The sequence below is a fragment of the Oncorhynchus tshawytscha genome, unplaced genomic scaffold (genome assembly GCF_018296145.1).
Source record: "Oncorhynchus tshawytscha isolate Ot180627B unplaced genomic scaffold, Otsh_v2.0 Un_contig_37_pilon_pilon, whole genome shotgun sequence".
Taxonomy (NCBI): Eukaryota; Metazoa; Chordata; class Actinopteri; order Salmoniformes; family Salmonidae; genus Oncorhynchus; species Oncorhynchus tshawytscha.
The window spans coordinates 558,440-579,671 of NW_024609825.1; the positions used below are offsets into that span (position 1 = coordinate 558,440).

General features: G+C 44.8%; 1 protein-coding gene and 1 long non-coding RNA gene across 3 annotated transcripts in view; both read right to left on the bottom strand.

Moving 5' to 3' along the window:
• LOC112263840 (enhancer of mRNA-decapping protein 3) overlaps positions 1 to 21,232 on the bottom strand; it is a 32,521-nt gene that overhangs the window by 3,992 nt on the left and 7,297 nt on the right. For both annotated transcript variants that reach the window (XM_024440474.2, XM_024440475.2), the window contains exons 4-6: positions 19,211 to 19,573; positions 9,589 to 9,742; positions 343 to 560 (exon numbers count right to left, since the gene is read on the bottom strand). In XM_024440474.2, coding sequence (XP_024296242.1) covers positions 343 to 560; positions 9,589 to 9,742; positions 19,211 to 19,573 — 735 coding nt within the window. The remainder of the gene's footprint in view (positions 1 to 342; positions 561 to 9,588; positions 9,743 to 19,210; positions 19,574 to 21,232) is intronic.
• Positions 3,122 to 6,019, bottom strand: LOC112263841. Its single transcript, XR_002955546.2, has 2 exons — positions 3,646 to 6,019; positions 3,122 to 3,550 (listed from the first exon to the last, which is right to left on the bottom strand). It is a non-coding gene; the product is annotated as an uncharacterized LOC112263841 (long non-coding RNA).

Here is a 21,232-nt window from a genome sequence, read left to right on the forward strand (position 1 = left end):
CTCTGGACCAGTCATGTGAAATCCATAGATTAGGGCCTAATGAATTTATTTCAATTAACTTATTTACTTATATAAACAGTCAAATCTATTAAATTATTGCATGTTGTGTTTATATTTTTTGTTCAGTATATAACAGAGGGAAGTGTCTACTCTAGATTAGAAAACAATGGACTTTTTATTCAGCTCATGCGAACAAAAAAAACACAAGGAAGTGGATTTACCATCTTCACTATCTACAGTTCATTTACCTTTCCAATTACAGTCTCATCACATCTAATGATTTCAAAAGCTGATAATATCTGTGAACAGAGAACAAATCTGTTAGTCAGGATAAGTCGGTACCTTTGATGCTGGCCACCTGCTTGCCGCTGGTCTTGCTGTAGAGAGAGAGCTCGTTGGTGATGGACTCCTGCATCTTGACAAAGTTGGGAAGGAAGAGGATGACCTCCACCTCGTGGTTGGCCAGGTGCCGTCCACAGCTGATGCCCTGGGCCCCCTGGACATGGGGGCCACACAGCAGGGCCACCGTGGGACGCTGGTGATTATTCTTAGGTGTCAGCCTGGGGACATCCAAGAGACAAATGTGATTTTGTTGTCTTATTTTGATTTCTTATCAATACAAATAGTACAAGCCAATGCCTGGGATATGTGATTACTGGTGGATTAGACAAACTTTAATGTCCTCATTGAGATAATTAATTGTGCAGAATACAATCATGACTGATCTGACCATCATGATCTGCAGTTTCCACACACTGCAAACAAAAGGAGCATTATCATCACCTCAGGCGTGCATGGGTAATAAACTGGTTGTTGTGCAAGGGTTTCCCTTTCTTATAAAAACACAACTCTTCAACTACAGCATAAACACCAGTGGAAGCCTTTATCTGCAGTCATTGTAATCAAGATCAGTGGAGCATTGTGTCCATAAACACCTCACGCTTTCAATAGGCTGCTACACCTTTCCATGCAAAGTATTGGCTGTCATGATTAATTGCTAAAGCTACTGTCTATTCATCATAAATATGGCGTTTGCATTGACTCCTTCACACGCACAAAGAAAAAAGCCTAAAGCAGTGGGAAAATGGAAGATTCACAGCCTGTCAGACATTCTTGACTTAACAGTGAGAATGAATTTTTAGATACACTAGATGACGAACAGGGGGGCACTGTTTTGAAGCCACGCTTCCATTTTGGTGCTCCCCACCATTGTAAAAAATGTTAATCATTTCTTAATGTCTACATTAGTTTTTACAATGTTTATTATATTATTTTTTTATTATATTTTGTGAGCTAAACAAAACCACACAAAAAATAATATATATAAACATTTCTGTAAAGTATCATTTTTACAAAGTGATAATGTTATTGTCCCCACTACAAAAAATATATACTTAAATCTTTACTGTGTAACTGTGTGTACAGATGTTTTTGGAGACCCTTCTGGCAAGAATGCTGTATTCTTTCAAGATTTTAACCCGATTTCCCAGAAACCCCAGTACTCATCGGTAGTCACAGATGGGATGACTTGGCATCAACATCCGTTGTGGCGGTGTTATCAAGCAGGGGAGGCTGCTGAGGAGAGAACGGCTCATAATAATGGCCGGGAAAGGAGATACTGGACTGGCATCAAAGACCTGGAAACCATGTGATTGATGTATTGGATACCATTCCACTGATTCTGCTCCAGTCGTTACCACGAGCCTGTTCTCCCCAATTAAGGTGCTACCAACCTCCTGTGTTATCTAGTGCAGGGTTTCCCAAACTCTCTCCTGGGCCCCCTAGGGGGCTTTTTATACACCGTCTATAATCCTCATTTTTATATTAGAATAAAAAATATTCTCGTTGTTTCAGCCAGAAAGGCAGCTAATGTTAGCAATGTCAAGGTAGCTAGCAGGTTGAGAATAGTTACTGTGAATTTCCCTGCCTGGTACAATGTTAAATAGCAATCTGATGATAGCTAGCAAGTTAACTTACAAAAAGCACTGTAAAATGTTTTTGACTTCATAGACCTGCATTCATGTAAAATAATCTTGACTTTATGCATTCATTCCATTGCCCTTCGGACTCCTATACTAGCGAGCTCATAACATTATTGGGATGGCCCCTTGATTCTCGAGAGCTATTGCTACATATGAAGATGTTGTGCAGTGATTGCAGAAGTGTGATACTCGACCCTTCTGCATGAAAATCAATATTGGTTATTCATAAAAAAACACAATGTCGTGAACATTACAATACAATCCTAATAGTGTTGTATACATGTTTTTTTCTGTAGGATTCCAGTTTTGAAGAGCCGCAGCCTGTCCAGGGGCACAGGCAGGGCTGCAGAAAGAACTTGAAAAGATCTGCCCGACTGCAAGAAGAGAGGCTGGCTGAGATGAAGGTTAGTAAAAACCTTTCACCTGTGGTACTGTTCACCTGTTTCACAACATATCACACAACATTTGGCTGCACGCTGTAATTAAGTTCATGCTTCCAGTCTAACTGGAATTATTTTTGGTATCATGGAGAGCTATCCTAGGATCTCCAGACATCCCACAACGCGGACAATCTCACTGGTGCAACTGCCTGAATTGCAGGGAGACTCCTGCACCGTACAACAAAACTGCTGCCATTTAACAACTGCACTATTTCAGTTATTTATTACCAAGTATGTTTACATAACAGTTGAACACTTTCCATGACAACACTGTACTTTATTCTTCATTTGGATCCCAATTAAGAAAAATACTCAATTTGGTGACATTTTTAGAAGTCATTTTTTAATTTTGTCCTTGGTCTGGGTGACATCAGTTCAGTACTTTATCAGAAGGTTTTCATGACACAGTGCCTTTGTTATTTCAAGAAGTTTAAAGATACCTTGTATTTTTGTTCATTCCCCTAATTAAACTTTAATTGACCTGATCTGTGTAATCAGACCGACTTGTTTTGTACTGTATTTACACCACTGTGGTCCAGCCATCTTTCTGGATATCTGTGACCTGTGGGTCTGCTAATTTGAAGTGAAAACCGACAAGAGCATAGATATCCAGGAAAACAGAACAGTTAAGTAAATAATTCTAAAACCATTCCAAAAATACAATAATGACACCAATTTGCAAGATAAAGAATGCACAAATTTAGTTTCTCACACAAGTTTATTGTTGCCCACACTAACATTCCTTATTTATATGATTTATATATGTTTGGTTGTAGTCCCAACTCTTTGAACAACATTTGAGTACTCCGTAGGTTTTCACACTTCCCGGGAACGACCAAGTCTGACTAAACGGATAGCTCAGGTCCTTCCCCGCTCAAAGCAGTGCTAACTGCATCCTGTGTTGCAGGTCAACGTCTCCTCAAAGTTGTAGCAGGTCATCCGTTGTTGGTGGTGGCACTTCAGGGAGTCTTGGCTCATCTGATCTCAGTATCATTCCCCTTGGTATCCACAATTGAGAACCCAGTGTTCTCAACACTGCTCCCTGAAGTTCAAGGATGTAGGTGTAGTCCTGTGCAGTTTTCAATGCGTAGACACTCCACCTTCAAGACTTATTGTAGTCTCCTTTAGCTGAAAGACAGAATAATATTTGGTGAGTATTTTGTCTTATAGATTTTCATTACCATCAGTGCAGAACTGTAGAGTGCAACAAAATTCTAGATCACCTTTACTCCGCATACAATGGCCTCCCTTAGGCAAATCAGGCCATAACTCCATTCTCCTGCTTCCTGCTTAAAAGATATGCATTCATGTTTGTAAGAACGCAGATCTGTTTTGCAAGCCCTGCCACATCCAAGGAGCGTCAGAGCCGGTGTAGCAGGATTCGATCTTAGTCCTGTATTGACAATTTGCATGTTTGATGATTCGCCAGAGGGCGTAGAGGGATTTCTTATAAACTTCCGGGTTAGTGTACAACTCCTGGAAAGCGGCAGCTCTAGCCTTTAGCTCAGTGCGGATGCAGATGTTGCCTGTAATCCATGGCTTCTAGCTGGGATATGTACGTACAGTCACTGTGGGGACGACATCATCAATGCACTTAATGAAGCCGGTGACTGACGTGGTAAACTCCTCAATGCCATCGGATGAGTCCCGTAACCTATTGGGGCAAAAGTGTGTCACCAATCAAGCCCCAGAGGACTGGAGTTGCCCATCCCTGACCTAGACAGACATCAAATAAAACATTCCCCATCAATTCCAATTTGGAATACAATTTTACCATTTGACAACTATGAAAGAATACTCCTAGAGTCTGCGAGAGCAGGGGCAGAAGATGACTCATCGGCTGACAACATGGTAACGACTGGACCGGAAACGACTATGAGTAATGAGAGCACAGCACAAGAGAACACCACAGCAACTGTCACAAGTTCTGCTGCAACAGTGGGCCACAAACAGATGCAGGTATGTGTCTGTGGTTGGAGGAAAGTTACATCACACCATGGGTTGAGGATCCACCAGGGGAAGAAGGGGTGTTTGGGTAGAGAAAGACAGAGGCCTCGCATTGATTACTTTCTGCAAAAGCGATCAAATCAGTCGAATGAAGCACAGCAACTGGATGCAAACCATAGTTTGCAGTGCATCAGTACCACTGTCATGGAGGACGTAAACTCAAGCACCGAAGTAGCAACTGAGGTGGAACCAACAACAGGAGTGGAACTCACCCAGCCTCCCAGAACTGCAGTCGAGAGGAGACTACCAGGGCACAGACCGTATGTGAAGTGGCCTGGCGCCCGTGACAAGAAGTTGTGGGAAACACTGACCTTACCTTGACCCTCGAGAAACTTTGAGGCACAGTGGAGAAGAAGTTGGAGAGGATGGGGGACATCATCTATGAGTACGGGACAGAAAGATTTGGAGTGGAAGAGGCAAAAGGCGGGAGAAAGGTTCCAACCCCACCAGTTTCCAGGACGCAACAAGAAATCAAGCGCCTCTTCAAGAAAGGTGGCAGCTTAAGAAACAGTGGAAGAAGGCCTCGGAAGTGGAAAAGGAGGGCATAGAGGCACTTCAGGCTGACATCAAAACCCGGGTTGGCATCCCTCCGTAGAACAGAGAACCTACGGAAACGCAGAAGGAAGAAAGAACAAACTAGAACTCGATTCTATAAAGATCCCTTCAAGTTCCTTAAAAGTCTCTTCACGAAGGAAAAAAGTGGAGCTCTAAAAACAACAAAGAAAGACGTAGAGGAGCACCTGAGAACAACAAACTTTGACTCAAAGCGACATGAACATCTGGCCATCCCATCAGATATCCCACCCATTGAACCCCCGGAACATCATATTGAGACCAGCCCTCCGACATGGAAAGAGGTGGAAAACACAGTTCGACTGGCAAGAACAGCATCAGCCCCGGGGCCAAATGGAGTCCCGTACAAAGTGTATAAGAACGCACCAGACGTCCTGAGGTTCCTCTGGAGGCTTATGAGAACAGCTTGGCAAAAGAAGATAATACCCAAAGTGTGGCGTGGGGCAGGCGGGGTCCTGATCCCTAAGGAGAAGGATGCAGTGAACATCAGCCAATTCCGCCCAATCTCCTTACGGAATGTCGAGGGTAAAATCTTCTTTAGGGTCATTGCCCAAAGGATGGCCGAGTACCTGCAAAGGAATGCGTACGTCGATACATCTGTACAGAAGGCAGGAATATCAGGGTTCTCTGGCTGCTTGGAACATTCCAGCATGATCTGGCACCAGAGCCAAATGGCCAAGGTGGAGAAAAGGGACCTCCATGTAGTCTTCCTCGACCTCGCCAATGCATTTGGCTCTGTGCCCCATGAACTCCTGTGGTCTGCCTTCAGATTTTTCCACATACCGGACACCATCACAAACCTGGTGAAGTCGTACTTCCAGGATCTGCAGTTCTGCTTCACCACCTCATGGCAGTGCCTGAATGTAGGTACAATGGCGGGATGTACCATTTCTCCGTTGGCATTCACAATGGCGGTTATCAGATCCTCAAAACGGGTTGCTGGTGGACAGCGAGTCGACTCTGGTTTCCGCCTCCCTCCACTCAGAGGCTACATGGACGACATTACAACATTGACCACCACTGTCCATGCACCAGGAGACTGCTCAGAAAACTCGAGGAGAACATCAGCTGGGCCCGTATGAAGATTAAACCATCCAAGTCACGCAGCATCTCGATTGTGAAGGGAGTACTCTCTGACCTGAAATTCTTCATCGGAGATGACCAAATCCCAACAGTGTCTGAGCAGCCGGTAAAAAGCCTTGGAAGGTGGTATGATGCAAGCCTGAAGGACAAAGACCAGGTGCAACAGCTGCGCAAAGACATCAGTAGTAGCCTACAGTCCATCGACAACACCCAGCTACCTGGAAAGTTAAAGGCCTGGTGTCTGCAGTTTGGTCTCCTACCCCGGGTGTTGTGGCCCTTAGCACTGTATGAGGTTCCAATCTCAACAGTGGAGAAGATGGAAAGAGGAGTCACAGGCTACTTAAAGAAATGGCTCGGAGTTCCACGATGCCTTACCACCATAGGCCTCTATGGAGATGGTGTCCTCAAGCTGCCCCTCACCAGTCTAACAGAGGAATTCAAGTGTGCAAAAACCAGGTTCCAGATGACACTGAATGAATCTCGAGACCCAGTGGTGAGCAACAATGCGCCGACCTTGGCAACTGGGTGCAAATGGAGGCCAGGAAAAGCAGTCCAGGAGGCAACAGCAGCCCTCAGACATGCTGACATTGTGAGTCATGTTTAGCAAGGGAGAGGAGGCCTTGGGCTAACTAGCCGTGCTGCTTGGAGTAAGGCCACTGCACCAGAGCGGCGGAAGATGGTAGTGCAGGAAGTACGCCATCAGGAGGAGGCTGCAAGGTGGGCCAAGGCAGTCTCTCTTGCCAAACAGGGACAGTGGACTCGATGGTGTGGAGAAGAGGAAGATCAGCTGGAAGGGCCATGGAAGCGAGGCGGTTGAGCTTTTCCATCAGAGCAACATATGACATCCTTCCAACACCAGTTAATCTTCACCAATGGTATGGTGAAGATCCGGACTGTGCCCTCTGTTCCATGCCAGCCAACCTCAGGCACATTCTCACAGGGTGTAAAACAAGTCTCACCCAAGGACGCTACACTTGGCGTCACAACCAAGTCCTTAAAAACCTTGCGTCCGCCCTGGAGGACAAGCGAGCTGCCACCAACTCCCTACCACCCACAGCAGCATCACACTCCTTACGGACAAACTTTGTCCGCGAAGGGGCTAAACCACCGAAGAGCGGCTGTACACCATTAGAGCGAGACCAGCTGCGCTTGGCCCGCGACTGGAAAATGCTAGCTGACATTGGCCGGCAACTTGTGTTTCCTCCGGAGATCGCAACCACCACCCTAAGACCTGACATGGTGCTCTGGTCCTGTTCGCTCAATAAGGTCTTCATCATTGAGCTCACAGTACCCTGGGAGGACTCAGTAGATGAGGCTGATGAGCGAAAACATCTGCGCTATGCTGATCTAGCTGCCGAAGCACGGCATCATGGCTGGAACACAGAAGTCCGACCAGTGGAGGTGGGCTGCAGAGGTTTTGTGGCAACATCTCCAACCAGACTGCTTAGAGACCTGGGAATTAAGGGCCAGAGCCAGCGTTCGGCAATCAAAGCTGTATCGGAGGCGGCAGAAGGCAGCAGTCAGTGGCTCTGGATGAAGAGGAAAGACCCCAGCTGGGCCCCGAAGTGAGAGGGCCAGGAGGTATGCGGTCAACAATGCTTGACTCAGGGAGGAGGACGCCCTTGCCATGCATAGTCCCATGGGATGTTGGCTATCAACAACAAGGCAACTCCTATGACTAATTGGGAATGGGACGCAAGCGTAGGATTGATCACCCTGTCGCTGGCCGCCTTTGGGGAGGGTGTATAGTGTGAAAGGCCGAAACACCCTAGGAACCAAAAGGTACACTACTGACGATGCGCTCCCCAAATTTCACCACGCTCACTGTTCATTAACTCTTGGAAGTGCTTGCACAAAGGATAGTAACATCTCATCCTGTGTTCTTGGAATCTGGGCTGTCTGTTTACATCTCAGCCAGACAGCTCCAACGGGGAATAACATTGTAACATCTCTATGCAGTAGGATAATGTTGGGCTAGAATGTCATCAATAATGAAAGTAAATCCTGTGCAGTTCATTTTCCTATGCGTCTCACAGTATGGACATTACAATTTATTACCCTGGCCACATCTGCAGTCCTTATGCCTCCTTGCAGCATGCCTAAGGTACGTTCACGCAGATGAGCAGGGACCCTGGGCATCTTTCTTTTGGTGTTTTTCAGTAGAAAGGCTCTTTAGTGTCCTAAGGACCTTAATTGCCTTCCGTCTGTTAGTGTCTTAACGACCGTTCCGCAGGCGCATGTTCATTAATTGTTTATGGTTCATTGAACAAGCATGGGAAACAGTGTTTAAACCCTTTACAATGAATATCTGTTAAGTTATTTAGATTTTTACAAATTATCTTTGAAAGACAGGGTCCTGAAAAGGAGTTTACAAACTATTGGATGCGTGGCTTGAAAACAACAATCAAAATAAGTAATCCAAAATAAACACTTGCATACATATTTATAACTAAATATCAAAACCATCATTTCACTTTATATCTAGAAAGATTATTATCTACCTAACAATGTCTTACCTTTTCAGTTGAAAAAATGGAAACTGTCAGTTTTGAATCCTTTCAACTCTCATTGTTCTCTCCACTGTGTGAACGCAAATCCGAGGTTTACTCTAGTTTTGGCCCGGGCTCTATCGTTTTCCCTTTTCTCCTGTCAGCTCTCCAAAGTTCTCAGTTTCTTTGGCTTAGATGCAGTAGCAGCTGCTGCTGGGTCAGGTTGTTTGTCCCTCAGGTCTGTAAGCTAGCTATCTCTGCTAGCCAAGCGTGGACAAGGGCTCAGCTAGCTAGCCATCATACCACTACCCGTTAGAATATCCCTGAACTGTAGCAATGCCTCCTCACAGGCGGAAACAAGTCCCTCATTAAGAGCAGCACAAAATCCAACCCGACAGTAAAATTAAAATCAACAAATAGAGGGGTTCTCAGCTGAAGCTAAAAGGTGCAATATTGTTACGGTTGCATCACATTGGATAACCAGTACTTATTCAAGCTTTTGAACATAAAAAAAAAATCAAAGCATTATTTGGCTTTCTGCCCATTCCCAAAATACATATAATTCCATTCATTCCTATGGAGGACTGCTTCTTCTGAGGACTACCAATATGTCCAACCGGTGGCTTCAAAACCTCTAATAGGCCAATACATCCAGAGTTTCATTGATCAGTGTTTTACAGGGAGCACCCCAAGGTTATTTGCCTGTTTAATACACCTCACTACAGTTTATCACCATGGCAACAATACAATAAACTTTTTTTTTTAAATAGGAGGACAAAGGCATGTTTGTATAAACCTGGGTCATGTTCATTAGGGCACACCGGAGCAAAATGTCTTGGAACTGAAAGCAAAAACTAACATTTCTTATTGGGCAAGTTCAGATATTGTAGTACCTCCCCATTTCAAACCATTTTCTTTAGTTTCGTGCCTATTGAACACAACTCTGATATCAATGAAGCCTGTTGCATGTGATGTGATGTCACCACCGTAGAGGGAGCCCACCCAGCCACTCACCGGTTGGGGCCCCCCAGTAGAGTGAGGGCCATTTGGCTGGCACACACACCAGTCATCTCTAGCCTCCGGTCCAGAGACAGGCCATGCCGCTCCGCTGAGGCCAGAAGACACTTGTGAAGCTCATAGGACACACTGGGGACAACCAGGCCAGAGTCTACAGTCAGAGGAGCGAGAGAAACAAGATGGTAAAATAAACATGTATTAGTTGTTATTGTGCCAGATTATAATATATGTAGCTATGAGAAGAGACTGGAAGTTTTTAAAAAGTTCCAGATTTTCCCCAAAAATATATGGAAATGGTACTAAAAATAGAACTGTATAGAATCCTCATAATCAGTGTGACTAGACATTATCAAAAGGAACTACAAGGCCTAATTCACCAACAGCATGAACTTTCACGATGAGGACAAAACACACACACACACACACACACACACACAGGAAATCTTCAAGGAGTAGGAGTTTATGTAAAAGCAGCACATCCCCCTCAAGCGAGGAGCCAGTTCCCTTGGGAAAGCCAGTTCCCTTGACCTGATCTCTTTCCCATCACAGAGGGAGGAAGGATTCCTTTCTTCCCCTCATTTGTCACTGTTGTCCGACGCAACAACAAACAGATTGGCAGCCTTTTACAAAATATGACAAACATGAGGATGCAAACTGTGAACTGCCTCTCCTAGCTATCCACCACGGCCTTCTGGAGGGGCTGGGTTCACACGCTCCAGCTCATCCCTGCTGAGATCCCTCAGCATCCCCATAACCAGAGCTTTTGGCTGAGAAAGACACCAGCAGCAGCCCCCCAGGCCCACACACATTACCGCCACACATCAGAGGACTCACCCAAAACGTAAAGGTACCATGACAAAGGGGAAACTTGAAAACAGGTGGTTAAGGTGTACTCGTTGGTACACCTGTGTGCAATGATGATGGCTAGTGTGTGTGGGAGAGTTGCAGTTTGACTTGAGTGACAACTCAGTTCCAAGACACACACACATACATACACACACACACAAATTATATATACACACACAGTTGAAGTCAGAAGTTTACATACACCTTAAAGTAAAAATTACCTGTCTTAGGTCAGTTCGGATCACCACTTTATTTTAAGAATTTGAAATGTCAGAATAATACCAGAGAGAATGACTTATTTCATCTTTTATTTCTTTCATTACATTCCCAGTGGGTTCGAAGTTTACATACACTCAATTAGTATTTGGTAGCATTGCCTATAAATAGTTTAACTTGGGTCAAATGTTTCGGGTAGCCTTTCACAAGCTTCCCACAATAAGTTGGGTGAAATTTGGCCCATTCCTCCCGACAGAGCTGGTGTAACTGAGTCCGGTTTGTAGGCCTCCTTGCTCGCACACGCTTTTTCAGTTCTGCCCACACATTTTCTATAGGATTGATGTCAGGGCTTTGTTGTCCTTAAACCACTTTGCCACAACTTTGGAAGTATGCTTGGGATCATTGTCCATTTGGAAGACCCATTTGCGACCAAGTTTTAACTTCCTGACTGATGTCTTGAGATGTTGCTTCAACATAGCCACATAATTTTCCCTCATGATGCCATCTATCTTCTTCGGCTTGCAAGCCACCCCCTTTCTCCTCCAAACATAACGTTGGTCATTATTGCCAAACAGTTCTATTTTTGTTTCATCAGACCAGAGGACATTTCTCCAAAAGGTATGATCTTTGTCCCCATGTGCAGTTGCAAACCGTAGTCTGGCATTTTTATGTCGGTTTTGGAGCAGTGGCTTCTTCCTTGCTGAGAGGCCTTTCATGTTATGTTGATATAGGACTTGTTTTACTGTGGATATAGATACTTTTGTACCCGTTTCCTCCAGCATCTTCACAAGGTCCTTTGCTGCTGTTCTGGGATTGATTTGCACTTTTTGCACCAAAGTACGTTCATCTCTAGGAGACGGAATGTGTCTCCTTCTTGAGCAGTGTGGTCCCATGATGTTTATACTTATGTACTATTGTTTGTACAGAAGAACGTGGTACCTTCAGTTGTTTGGAAATTGCTCCCAAGGGTGAAACAGACTTGTGGAGGTCTACAATTTTTTTGAGGTCTTGGCTGATTTCTTTTGATTTTCCCATGATGTCAAGCAAAGAGGCACTAAGTCTGAAGTCAGGCCTTGAAATACATCCACAGGTACCCCTCCAACTGACTCAAATGATGTCAATTAGCCTATCAGAAGCTTCTAAAGCCATGACATCATTTTCTGGAATCGTCCAAGCTATTTAAAGGCACAGTCAACTTTGTGTGTGTAAACTTCTGGCCAACTGGAATTGTGATACAGTGAATTATAAGTGATATAATCTGTCTGTAAACAATTTTTGGAAAAATGACTTGTGTTATGCAAAGTAGATGTCCTAACCGACTTGCCAAAACTATAGTTTGTTAACAAGAAATTTGTGGAGTGGTTGAAAAACGAGTTTTAATGACTCCAACCTAAGTGTATGTAAACTTCCGACTTCAACTGTGTGTACACACACACACACTCATTTTTACTACTTTCTACATTGTAGAATAATAGTGAAGGTATCAAAACTATGAAATAACACAAGTGGAAGCATGTAGTAAACAAAAAAAGTATTAAACAAATCAAAATATATTTTAGGATGTTAGATTCTTCCAAGTAGCCACCCTTTGCCTTGATGACACCTTTGCACACAATTTGCATTCTCTCAACCAGCTTCATGAGGTAGTCAACTGGAATGATTTTCCAACAGTCTTTAAGTTCCCACGTAGGCTGAGTACTTGTTGGCTGCTTTTCCCTGAATACTCTTCTTCCCGGTGGGAACCACACATCCGGAGATCATCCGTTCACCTACTCTGCATCTCACAAAGCCACAGCGATTGGAACCAAAAATCTCAAAAGGGACAGATATCCACCAGTATAATGTCCATTGCTCTTGTTTCTTGGCCTAAGCAAGTCTCTTCTTCTTATTGGTGTCCTTTAGTAGTGGTTTCTTTGCAGCAATTTGACCATGATGGCCTGATTCACTCGGTCTCCTCTGAACAGTTGATGTTAAGATGTGTCTGTTACTTGAACTCTGTGAAGCATTTATTTGGGCTGCAATTTCTGAGGCTGTTATCTCTAATGAACTTATCCTCTGCAGCAGAGGAAACTCTGGGTCTTCCTTTCTTGTGGCGGTCCTCATGAGAGCCAGTTTCATCATAGCGCTTGATGGTTTTTGCGACTGCACTTGAAGAAACTATCAAAGTTTTTGAAATGTTCCAGATTGACTGACCTTCATGTCTTAAAGTAATGATGGACTGTCGTTTCTCTTTGCTTATTTGAGCTGTTCTTGCCATAATATGGAATTGGTCTTTTACCAAATAGGGCTATCTTCTGTATACACCCCTACCTTGTCACAACACAACTAATTGGCTCAAACGCAGAAGGAAAGAAATTCCACAAATTAACAATGCACACTTGTTAATTGGGTTCCCGAGTGGCACAGCTGTCTTAGGCACTGCATCTCAGTGCTTGAGGCGTCACTACAAACACCCTAGTTCGAATCCAGGCTGTATCACATCCGGCCGTGATTGGGAGTCCCATAGAGCGGTGCACAACTGGCCCAGCGTCGTCCGGGTTTGGCCAGGGTAAGCCATCATTGTAAATAAGAATTTGTTCTTAACTGACTTGCCTAGTTAAATAAAGGTTTAATTGAAAAATAAAAAATGCATTCCAGGTGACTACCTCATGAAACTGGTTGAGAGAATGCCAAGAGTGTGCAAAGCTGTCATCAAGGTAAAAGGTGGCTACTTCGAAGAATCTTAAATATATTTTGATTTGTTTAACACTATTGGTTACTACATGATTCCATGTGTGTTATTTCATAGTTTTGATGTCTTCACTATTATTCTACAATGTAGAAAATAGTAAAAATAAAGAAAAACCCTGGAATCAGTAGGTAAACTTTTGATTGGTACAGGTGCATCCTGTCCACCTATGGAAAATTCAATTGATTGGACATGATTCGGAAAGGCACACACCTGTCTATATAAGGTCCCACAGTTGACAGTGCATGTCAGAGCAAAAACCAAGCCATGAGGTCAAAGGAATTGTCTGTAGAGCTCCGAGACAGGATTGTGTCGCGGCACAGATCTGGGGAAGGGTACCAAAAAATGTCTGCAGCATTGAAGGTCCCCAAGAACACAGTGGCCTCCATCATTCTTAAATGGAAGAAGTTTGGAAAAACCAAGACTCTTCCCAGAGCTGGCCACCCAAACTGACCAATTGGGGGAGAAGGCCATTGGTCAGGGAGGTGACCAACAACCCGATGACCAACAACTCTTTGGCCTGAATGCGAAGCGTCACGTCTGGAGGAAACCTGGCATCATCCCTACAGTGAAGCATGGTGGTGGCAGCATCATGCTGTGCAGATGTTTTTCAGCAGCAGGAGACTAGTCAGGAAGACTAGAAGACTCAACGCTGTAATCGCTGCCAAAGGTGCTTCAACAAAGTACTGCGTAAAGGGTCTGAATACTTATGTAAATGTAATATTTCCATTTTTTTGTAAATTAGCAAACATTTCTAAAAACCTGTTTTTGCTTTGTCATTGTGGTGTATTGTGTGTAGATTGTGGAAACAGCAGAGGGAACACCCCCCCATCCACATCGATGGAACAGTAGTGGAGAGGGTAGCAAGTTTTAAGTTCCTCGGCATACACATCACAGACAAACTGAATTGGTCCACTCACACAGACAGCATCGTGAGGAAGGCGCAGCAGCGCCTCTTCAACCTCAGGAGGCTGAAGAAATTCGGCTTGTCACCAAAAGCACTCACAAACTTCTACAGATGCACAATCGAGAGCATCCTGGCGGGCTGTATCACCGCCTGGTATGGCAACTGCACCGCCCTCAACCGTAAGGCTCTCCAGAGGGTAGTGAGGTCTGCACAACGCATCACCGGGGGCAAACTACCTGCCCTCCAGGACACCTACACCACCCGATGCTACAGGAAGGCCATAAAGATCATCAAGGACATCAACCACCCGAGCCACTGCCTGTTCACCCCGCTGCCATCCAGAAGGCGAGGTCAGTACAGGTGCATCAAAGCTGGGACCGAGAGACTGAAAAACAGCTTCTATCTCAGGGCCATCAGACTGTTAAACAGCCACCACTAACATTGAGTGGCTACTGCCAACACACTGTCAATGACACTGACTCTACTCCAGCCACTTTAATAATGGGAATTGATGGGAAATTATGTAAATATATCACTAGCCACTTTAAACAATGCTAACTTATATAATGTTACTTACCCTACATTGTTCATCTCATATGCATACGTTGATACTGTACTCTATATCATCGACTGCATCCTTATGTAATACATGTATCACTAGCCACTTTAACTATGCCAATTGGTTTACATACTTATCTCATATGTATATACTGTACTCGATATCATCTACTGTATCTTGCCTATGCTGCTCTGTACCATCACTCATTCATATATCCTTATGTACATATTCTTTATCCCCTTACACTGTGTATGACAGTAGTTTTTTTTGGAATTGTTAGTTAGATTACTTGCTCGTTATTACTGCATTTTCGGAACTAGAAGCACAAGCATTTCGCTACACTCGCATTAACATCTGCTAACCATGTGTATGTGACAAATAAATTTGATTTGATTTGATTTATCTATATCTCTACTACTCTGGTCAGGTCTGAGTCTCAACAACAGTAGAGGATATCTAGGAAAGACCAGCCCAGGGAACATGGTTCCTAGGTACTGCCACAACCATGTCATTATTCTGGTAGCTGCTCACGGAGCCCTTTAAAGAGCCCTGTGCTAATCTCTACCTATAGCCCATGGCACATTAGTCTAGAGAGGAACAAAGACTGGCTAAAGGGGCTGCACGGCTCAATATCCCTTTGATAGTGAAGCAGGTAAGCGTTGGCCTGGCTATTGAGTGCTCAGCGTGGCCTCCCTCCTCATGTATTATGTGCATGCAGGCACGTATGCAGCTATCAGAAACACACAGGCATATCACTCAGGGCAGAACACATGCAGTGTGACATGCAAACACACACCTGCAAACAGCAGATAGACAGATGTCGTGCCTGGGTGAAATGAACCTTATCTCTTTCCTGTTCGTATCTCCACATCCCTCCCACAGTTCCAATCCAAAGACAGGTAATATACTACAGTGGGGTGGGAGAAACCCAGTCTACACTGCTGCGCCGTTCTTCGGACAATCATGTGAGAGAAAAGCACACAGCAAAGTCAACTTCTCCTTGTTATGCAACCTGCCACTGAGGAGAGGGAAAGGGAGAGAGAGAGGTGGGAGTTGCACTATGATCTAATTGCCTTTTGACCATCCCCCCCAGCTAGATGTGTTTGTAAGGAATTCCCCTGCTAGAGCACCCCACCCCGATCCGGTGTACTCTCTCTCTCTCACACTCCACTACACGCAATGCTCAACCGGGTAGCCAGGAGCACACAGCCGCAGTAAAATAAACTGACCTGGAAGCAATCCTTCAAGCATGACAATGAGAACATTGAAGCTGAAATCAATACACACACGCAGGGTGGAAGCGGGCCATGGGTGATTAGGGCTGGTGCTGAGAGAGGAGGAGGGGGGGGGGGAGAGAGAGAGAACAAGGAGTGAGGTTTCACAAGGCTCCTCCAGACTACAGGCCTGTTACTGCTGCAGTACCAAGGGGCTGCGAGCCTCTAACATTCCAGACCCTCCAAAACCTCAGCCCTCTTAACTAAGATTAATGCAAGTCAATTGATTAGGAAGTTCCATTTGAGGGCCTCTTGAGTGGCGCAGCGGTCTAAGGCACTGCATCCCAGGTTGTGTCACAACCGGGAGTCCCACAGGGCGGCACACAATTGGCCCAGCATCGTCCAGGTTAGGGGAGGGTTTGGCCGGGGGGCTTTACTTGGCTCATCGCGCTCTGTAGCGATGAGACAAAATCGAAATTAGGGAGAAAAAGGTACAAAAATTTTAATATAAAAGTTCTATTTGCTCTCATGCCACCGGACCAGGGGAATCAATAGTTGTGAATAACATACTCGTTCTCAGCTCGCTCTCCTGTCACTCTCTAATTCAAAGGTAGTTTGCAGGGCAGTGATTTGTTCTGTGGCTTCAGTGTGTTTACAGTGAAGAGATTTGAGTACATGTGTTGCAGTGGTGGCTGCTGAGGGGAGGAAGGTTCATAATAATGGTTGGAACGGAGCAAACTGAATGTGTTTGATGTTGTTGATACCTTTCCATTTTTTCCATTCCAGCCATTAACATGTACTCGTCCGCCCCAATTAAGGTGCCAACGTGTTGATGAGGAGTGGTTTAACACGCATAGGAATTAGCAAAGGAGAGTAGACCTATGCCTTTTCCACCGAAACTGAATAATAAGGCCAATGATGCACCACATACATGTCTATGTGCAGACAGACAATATGTTATCCCAACGCCAAACATTTGTTTTCCTAACCCCTTTTCTGTTGTCTCATGTTGTTGATTTAAATGTTTACAGTGGATAGGAATGGATTCAGGTGAGAGCAGCCTGGAGTAGGGTAAGGGTTTGTTCCACATGTAGTGTGGTTGCATCCCAAATGGCACCCTATTCCCTATGGGCCCTTAGCAAAATTAGAGCACTATATAGGGAATAGGGTGCCATTTGAGTGGTAACCTGTGTGTGACTATGAGAGGTGCTGTTTATGTAAAGCTCAGAGCGGTCTGATAATTACAAGGTACAGAGGATGGGGCTTAGCATGACAGCATTCAGGCAGAAAGAGGCAGAGGTAGCAGACCTGCCCAGCCCGTTCGGTAAAAAGAGAAAAGCGTCCACATTCAGCTCCCAGTTCTCAGCACCAGGGGCAAGGCTTTTAATGGCCACCTGGCCCTCATTGTTGTCTTCATAGTCACCGCACTGCTGTCGCCATGATAACGCTGGCTGGCGGCCATGTTAGGCTTCTTAGAAAAAAGTGCCAACGTCATAACCCTTTCTAAGAACTGCTGCACTTTGCACATACCTGTATGTCGGTACAGTATGTACTGTAGTGTAGCGGGCTATTTGAGGCTAGGGCTCACATGCATGTAGTGAGTCATGTGGTGGATTAAGCTATCCAGGGAGGTGTATCAGTGTAATATCTTTGTCTGGGAGTATTTAGTCAGCTGGTAATAGAAGCAAAACACTCCTATCTCCATGGGGGCACAAAATGCATTCTATGACTAATAGCGATGGTATTGGCATCGCTATCCTCTTTTCCCTAATGAGAGCGCAAGCATGTGTGTGAGTGTGTGTGTGAGCTTGTGTTCCACTAAGACCTATACCACTTTATGCCAACACCAGAAACCAGATTTGACTGGTACTGATCCCCTATCCTTACAGCGTAGTGATTGGTCCAGCAGAGCCAGAGTGATAGGTGTTGCTCTTCTTGTCACACCTTGGAATCCAGGCCAGGGGCCTAGCATAGTGTGCCATTCACTTATCTCCTGTATGAAACCAATTATATAACACACTTATAAAGAGTGTTGTTGAGGTGTGGAAGAGCAGCTCCTCTTCCCAGAAATGGACTGGGACTGCATGGTGTGGTGTGGCAGTGAGCTCAAAAGTCACCTGCTGCCACAATCAAAAGAGCAACCAGAGTAGGATCCCAGCCAGCCCAGCATGTTGCGGAAGTGAGAGGCCCTTTCTGGCCTATAGGAGACAGTCAAACCCACACCCAGCAAAGAGTTTCAGTGTTGCATCACAGAAGCACAAGAGGTAGGCCTACATTAGACCCACACTGTCACTCTGAGAACTTACACTATTTCTGTCTAAAGTCACTGACATGGAGGGGGAATTCAACTAGTTTCCAAAGGAAACAACACTCATTATCACCGGTCCGCAAGACACGCATGCAACAGAAAACATCCTGAGGGTAGAACTTGTGTCGGTCATCAATTCTTTTAATTTTACAAGAGGGACAAAAAAAAAAGATGTTTTTAATCCCGATTCTTTGGTTGAATGGGTCACCAATCTACAGTGGTTTTCCCATCTCTGAGCTACACGAAAAACATTCTAGTATCTGTATGGACAGAGAAGACTAGCTCATTAGGTGTGTGTGCACGGTGGGTGTGTCACTCCTTAGGGAGAAGCAAGCAGTGATTACTGAGAGGGAGAGGCTCAGCCTCTTCACCACACGCGGGCTGGGCTGTGACCGGAACCTATATCTCTCCCCCATCACATCTCCAGCCCAATGGGCTTCACTGAGAATACCGACACCGTTGTAATTCCTCACGGTTGCGTCCAGTTACTGGGGCATTTTTCTTCTTGCATGTTAGTTTAAGGCCTATTTTAGAACTGTACACAATGTCCTGTCTCTCCACTAGTCTGGCTCGCTTAGCCAAACCCATGGGTCTACTGTAGCCTCAATAGATCCAGCGGCTGGGGTGAGACACACTCAGGGCCTAAGGGCACTGGCAGACAGGCCTCTGGAAGTGAATGTGTGATGACAGATGTGAATGGAGAGTGCTCTATCTGTCTAACCCTCAGGGCAGCAGGTTTCTAGATGTGGATGTGTGATATATATGTGAATGGAGGAGGGTGCGTGCTCTCTCTCTCTCTCATGGTGAATGGAGCCAATGTGTTGTGTTTTCTCTCTCTTACCAGTGCAGTAGTCTTTGCCCCCGTGTTGTGGGACCGTGATCTGCCGGTAGACGACTGGTTTGACCTCCAGGATGTTCTCGTCGTGACGGTAACGTGTGGGTGTACCGCGTTCGCCACCGGGCGTACCACGGGAACGTACCCCATTGTAATCTGTGCCATCAATCTGCGAGAACACGGCTGCCTTGTCGAACAGTGCCAGGTTTGCCTCAAAGTCAAAGTCTGTGTCCAGACTCTCGTCCATGTCAGCACCAAAACACTCGTCGTCCCTGAGCCTCATCTGCCCTCCACCTCCTCCGTTCTTCACTCCGTTCTTCTTCGGCGTGGCCTGGTTTGGCCCCCGGTTACTAGATAATGCTGGAGGACCTGAAGAATATGAATCAAGACATTAGGAGGATGATTAACTCCAAATTATTTTTACAGTACATATGCCTATAGCCTGACTAGAAATTATGGTGCACATTAATCCCAGTTAAGAGGGTAATATTTCAGACTGGAGTCCATTAATCTCTGTCAGGACTCCAGTCTGCTCTCTAATGTGTCCTCAATACTGATCTTATCCTATAGCTGTATCAGGAGCTACAGTTATATAACAAGCAACATCAATAGCACATTAATAATACAGGCTAGTAGTTTTCTACCAACACACAATCCTCAACACACAATGTTTAGATACATGCATGGCGCACTAACAAATCAAAAAGAACCAACTGGGAAAAAAATAACTGGAAAAACCGGGTGTTCAACCCTAACTGTGATGAGGTCTCACGCTAACCTAGAGAGAGAGGCACAGCCGCACGCAAGTGTCACACTGACAGCTAGGTACTTAAGCTCTCACGCAAGATACACACCAAGACTCTCAGTCAAGTCACGTACACACTACTGTTGTCACAATGGCATTGTCACCCGATCACACCGACTGATCTGAGACCTGCTACTATATCAATGTATTTTCGACAATGGAGGGGAGTGAGGGACTGCTTAAAAAAAAATCTGTTCATATGTGTGCATTGGCTTTTCAACATAGGCAAACATTTTACAATGAGACCACACAGAGTGTAATTACCTACAGGTCTATTGTAAATCTCAGTGAATCAGATGCCTGAATGCACTGGGCAATGCTCCAAGTCAAGCAGAAAATAATGAACACCAAGTTAGTACTAGTGTCTGATAGAATTGATGTGAAAATGTGGAGAGGTGTAAGAATCTTACGTTCAAGGAGAGCTGAGATATTTGAACAAAACATGAACTTGAGCCATGTGAAAAATAATTGACTGAAACTACACGGTGAACTACATTTCAAACAATGATTAAACATGACCCATACTAAAGTTACACATGTTACAAGCAAATGTTGGCCAATACTCGTACAGAAAAATGAATCACAATGACACCGGTGAGATAAACACACAGGCGCAAAACTGAAGTGAATGACAGCGTGCTGTGACAGCGTGTGAGGCTTGTCAACATGTTGCTGTGTTGTGTGGAGAGAAATGTCTTCACATGCAAGGTAAGACTGACAGAAGGAAAACCATGTCAGTCACCCGCAACAACTCCCTCTGTGTGTGTGTGTGTGTGTCAGTCCAATCAAGAACAGGAAGGAAGAGCTTTATTGTACACTTAATGGTATGTACCAGGGGCACAGGAAAAACAAAGGACTGATAGCATGTATAGGAACATGTTTATATGGATTTCATTTTTTTTTTTAAAGCTATTTTTTTCCCCAATTACCCTCTTAATTTATCAAGGTCTGTTTGGATCCAAGATAATCCACTCGATTTGCAGAGGACTATGCATAATTCATTTAATTCCTACATTCCCATCCTAAATCTCCCATAAATACTGTCAGAATTACAAATCATTTCTACAGCCCATGTTCTTGAATAAGTAGTCCGTAACCCCACCTCCCTTTCTTTCTATGGCCCCTTGCTAAGGGGCTGGTTTGGGGCATGGCATTGATGTGAAAGGGTCAGCCCAGCCCCTGCCACTCAGAACTTCAGGCTCATGCAATTTGTGCATTAGCTC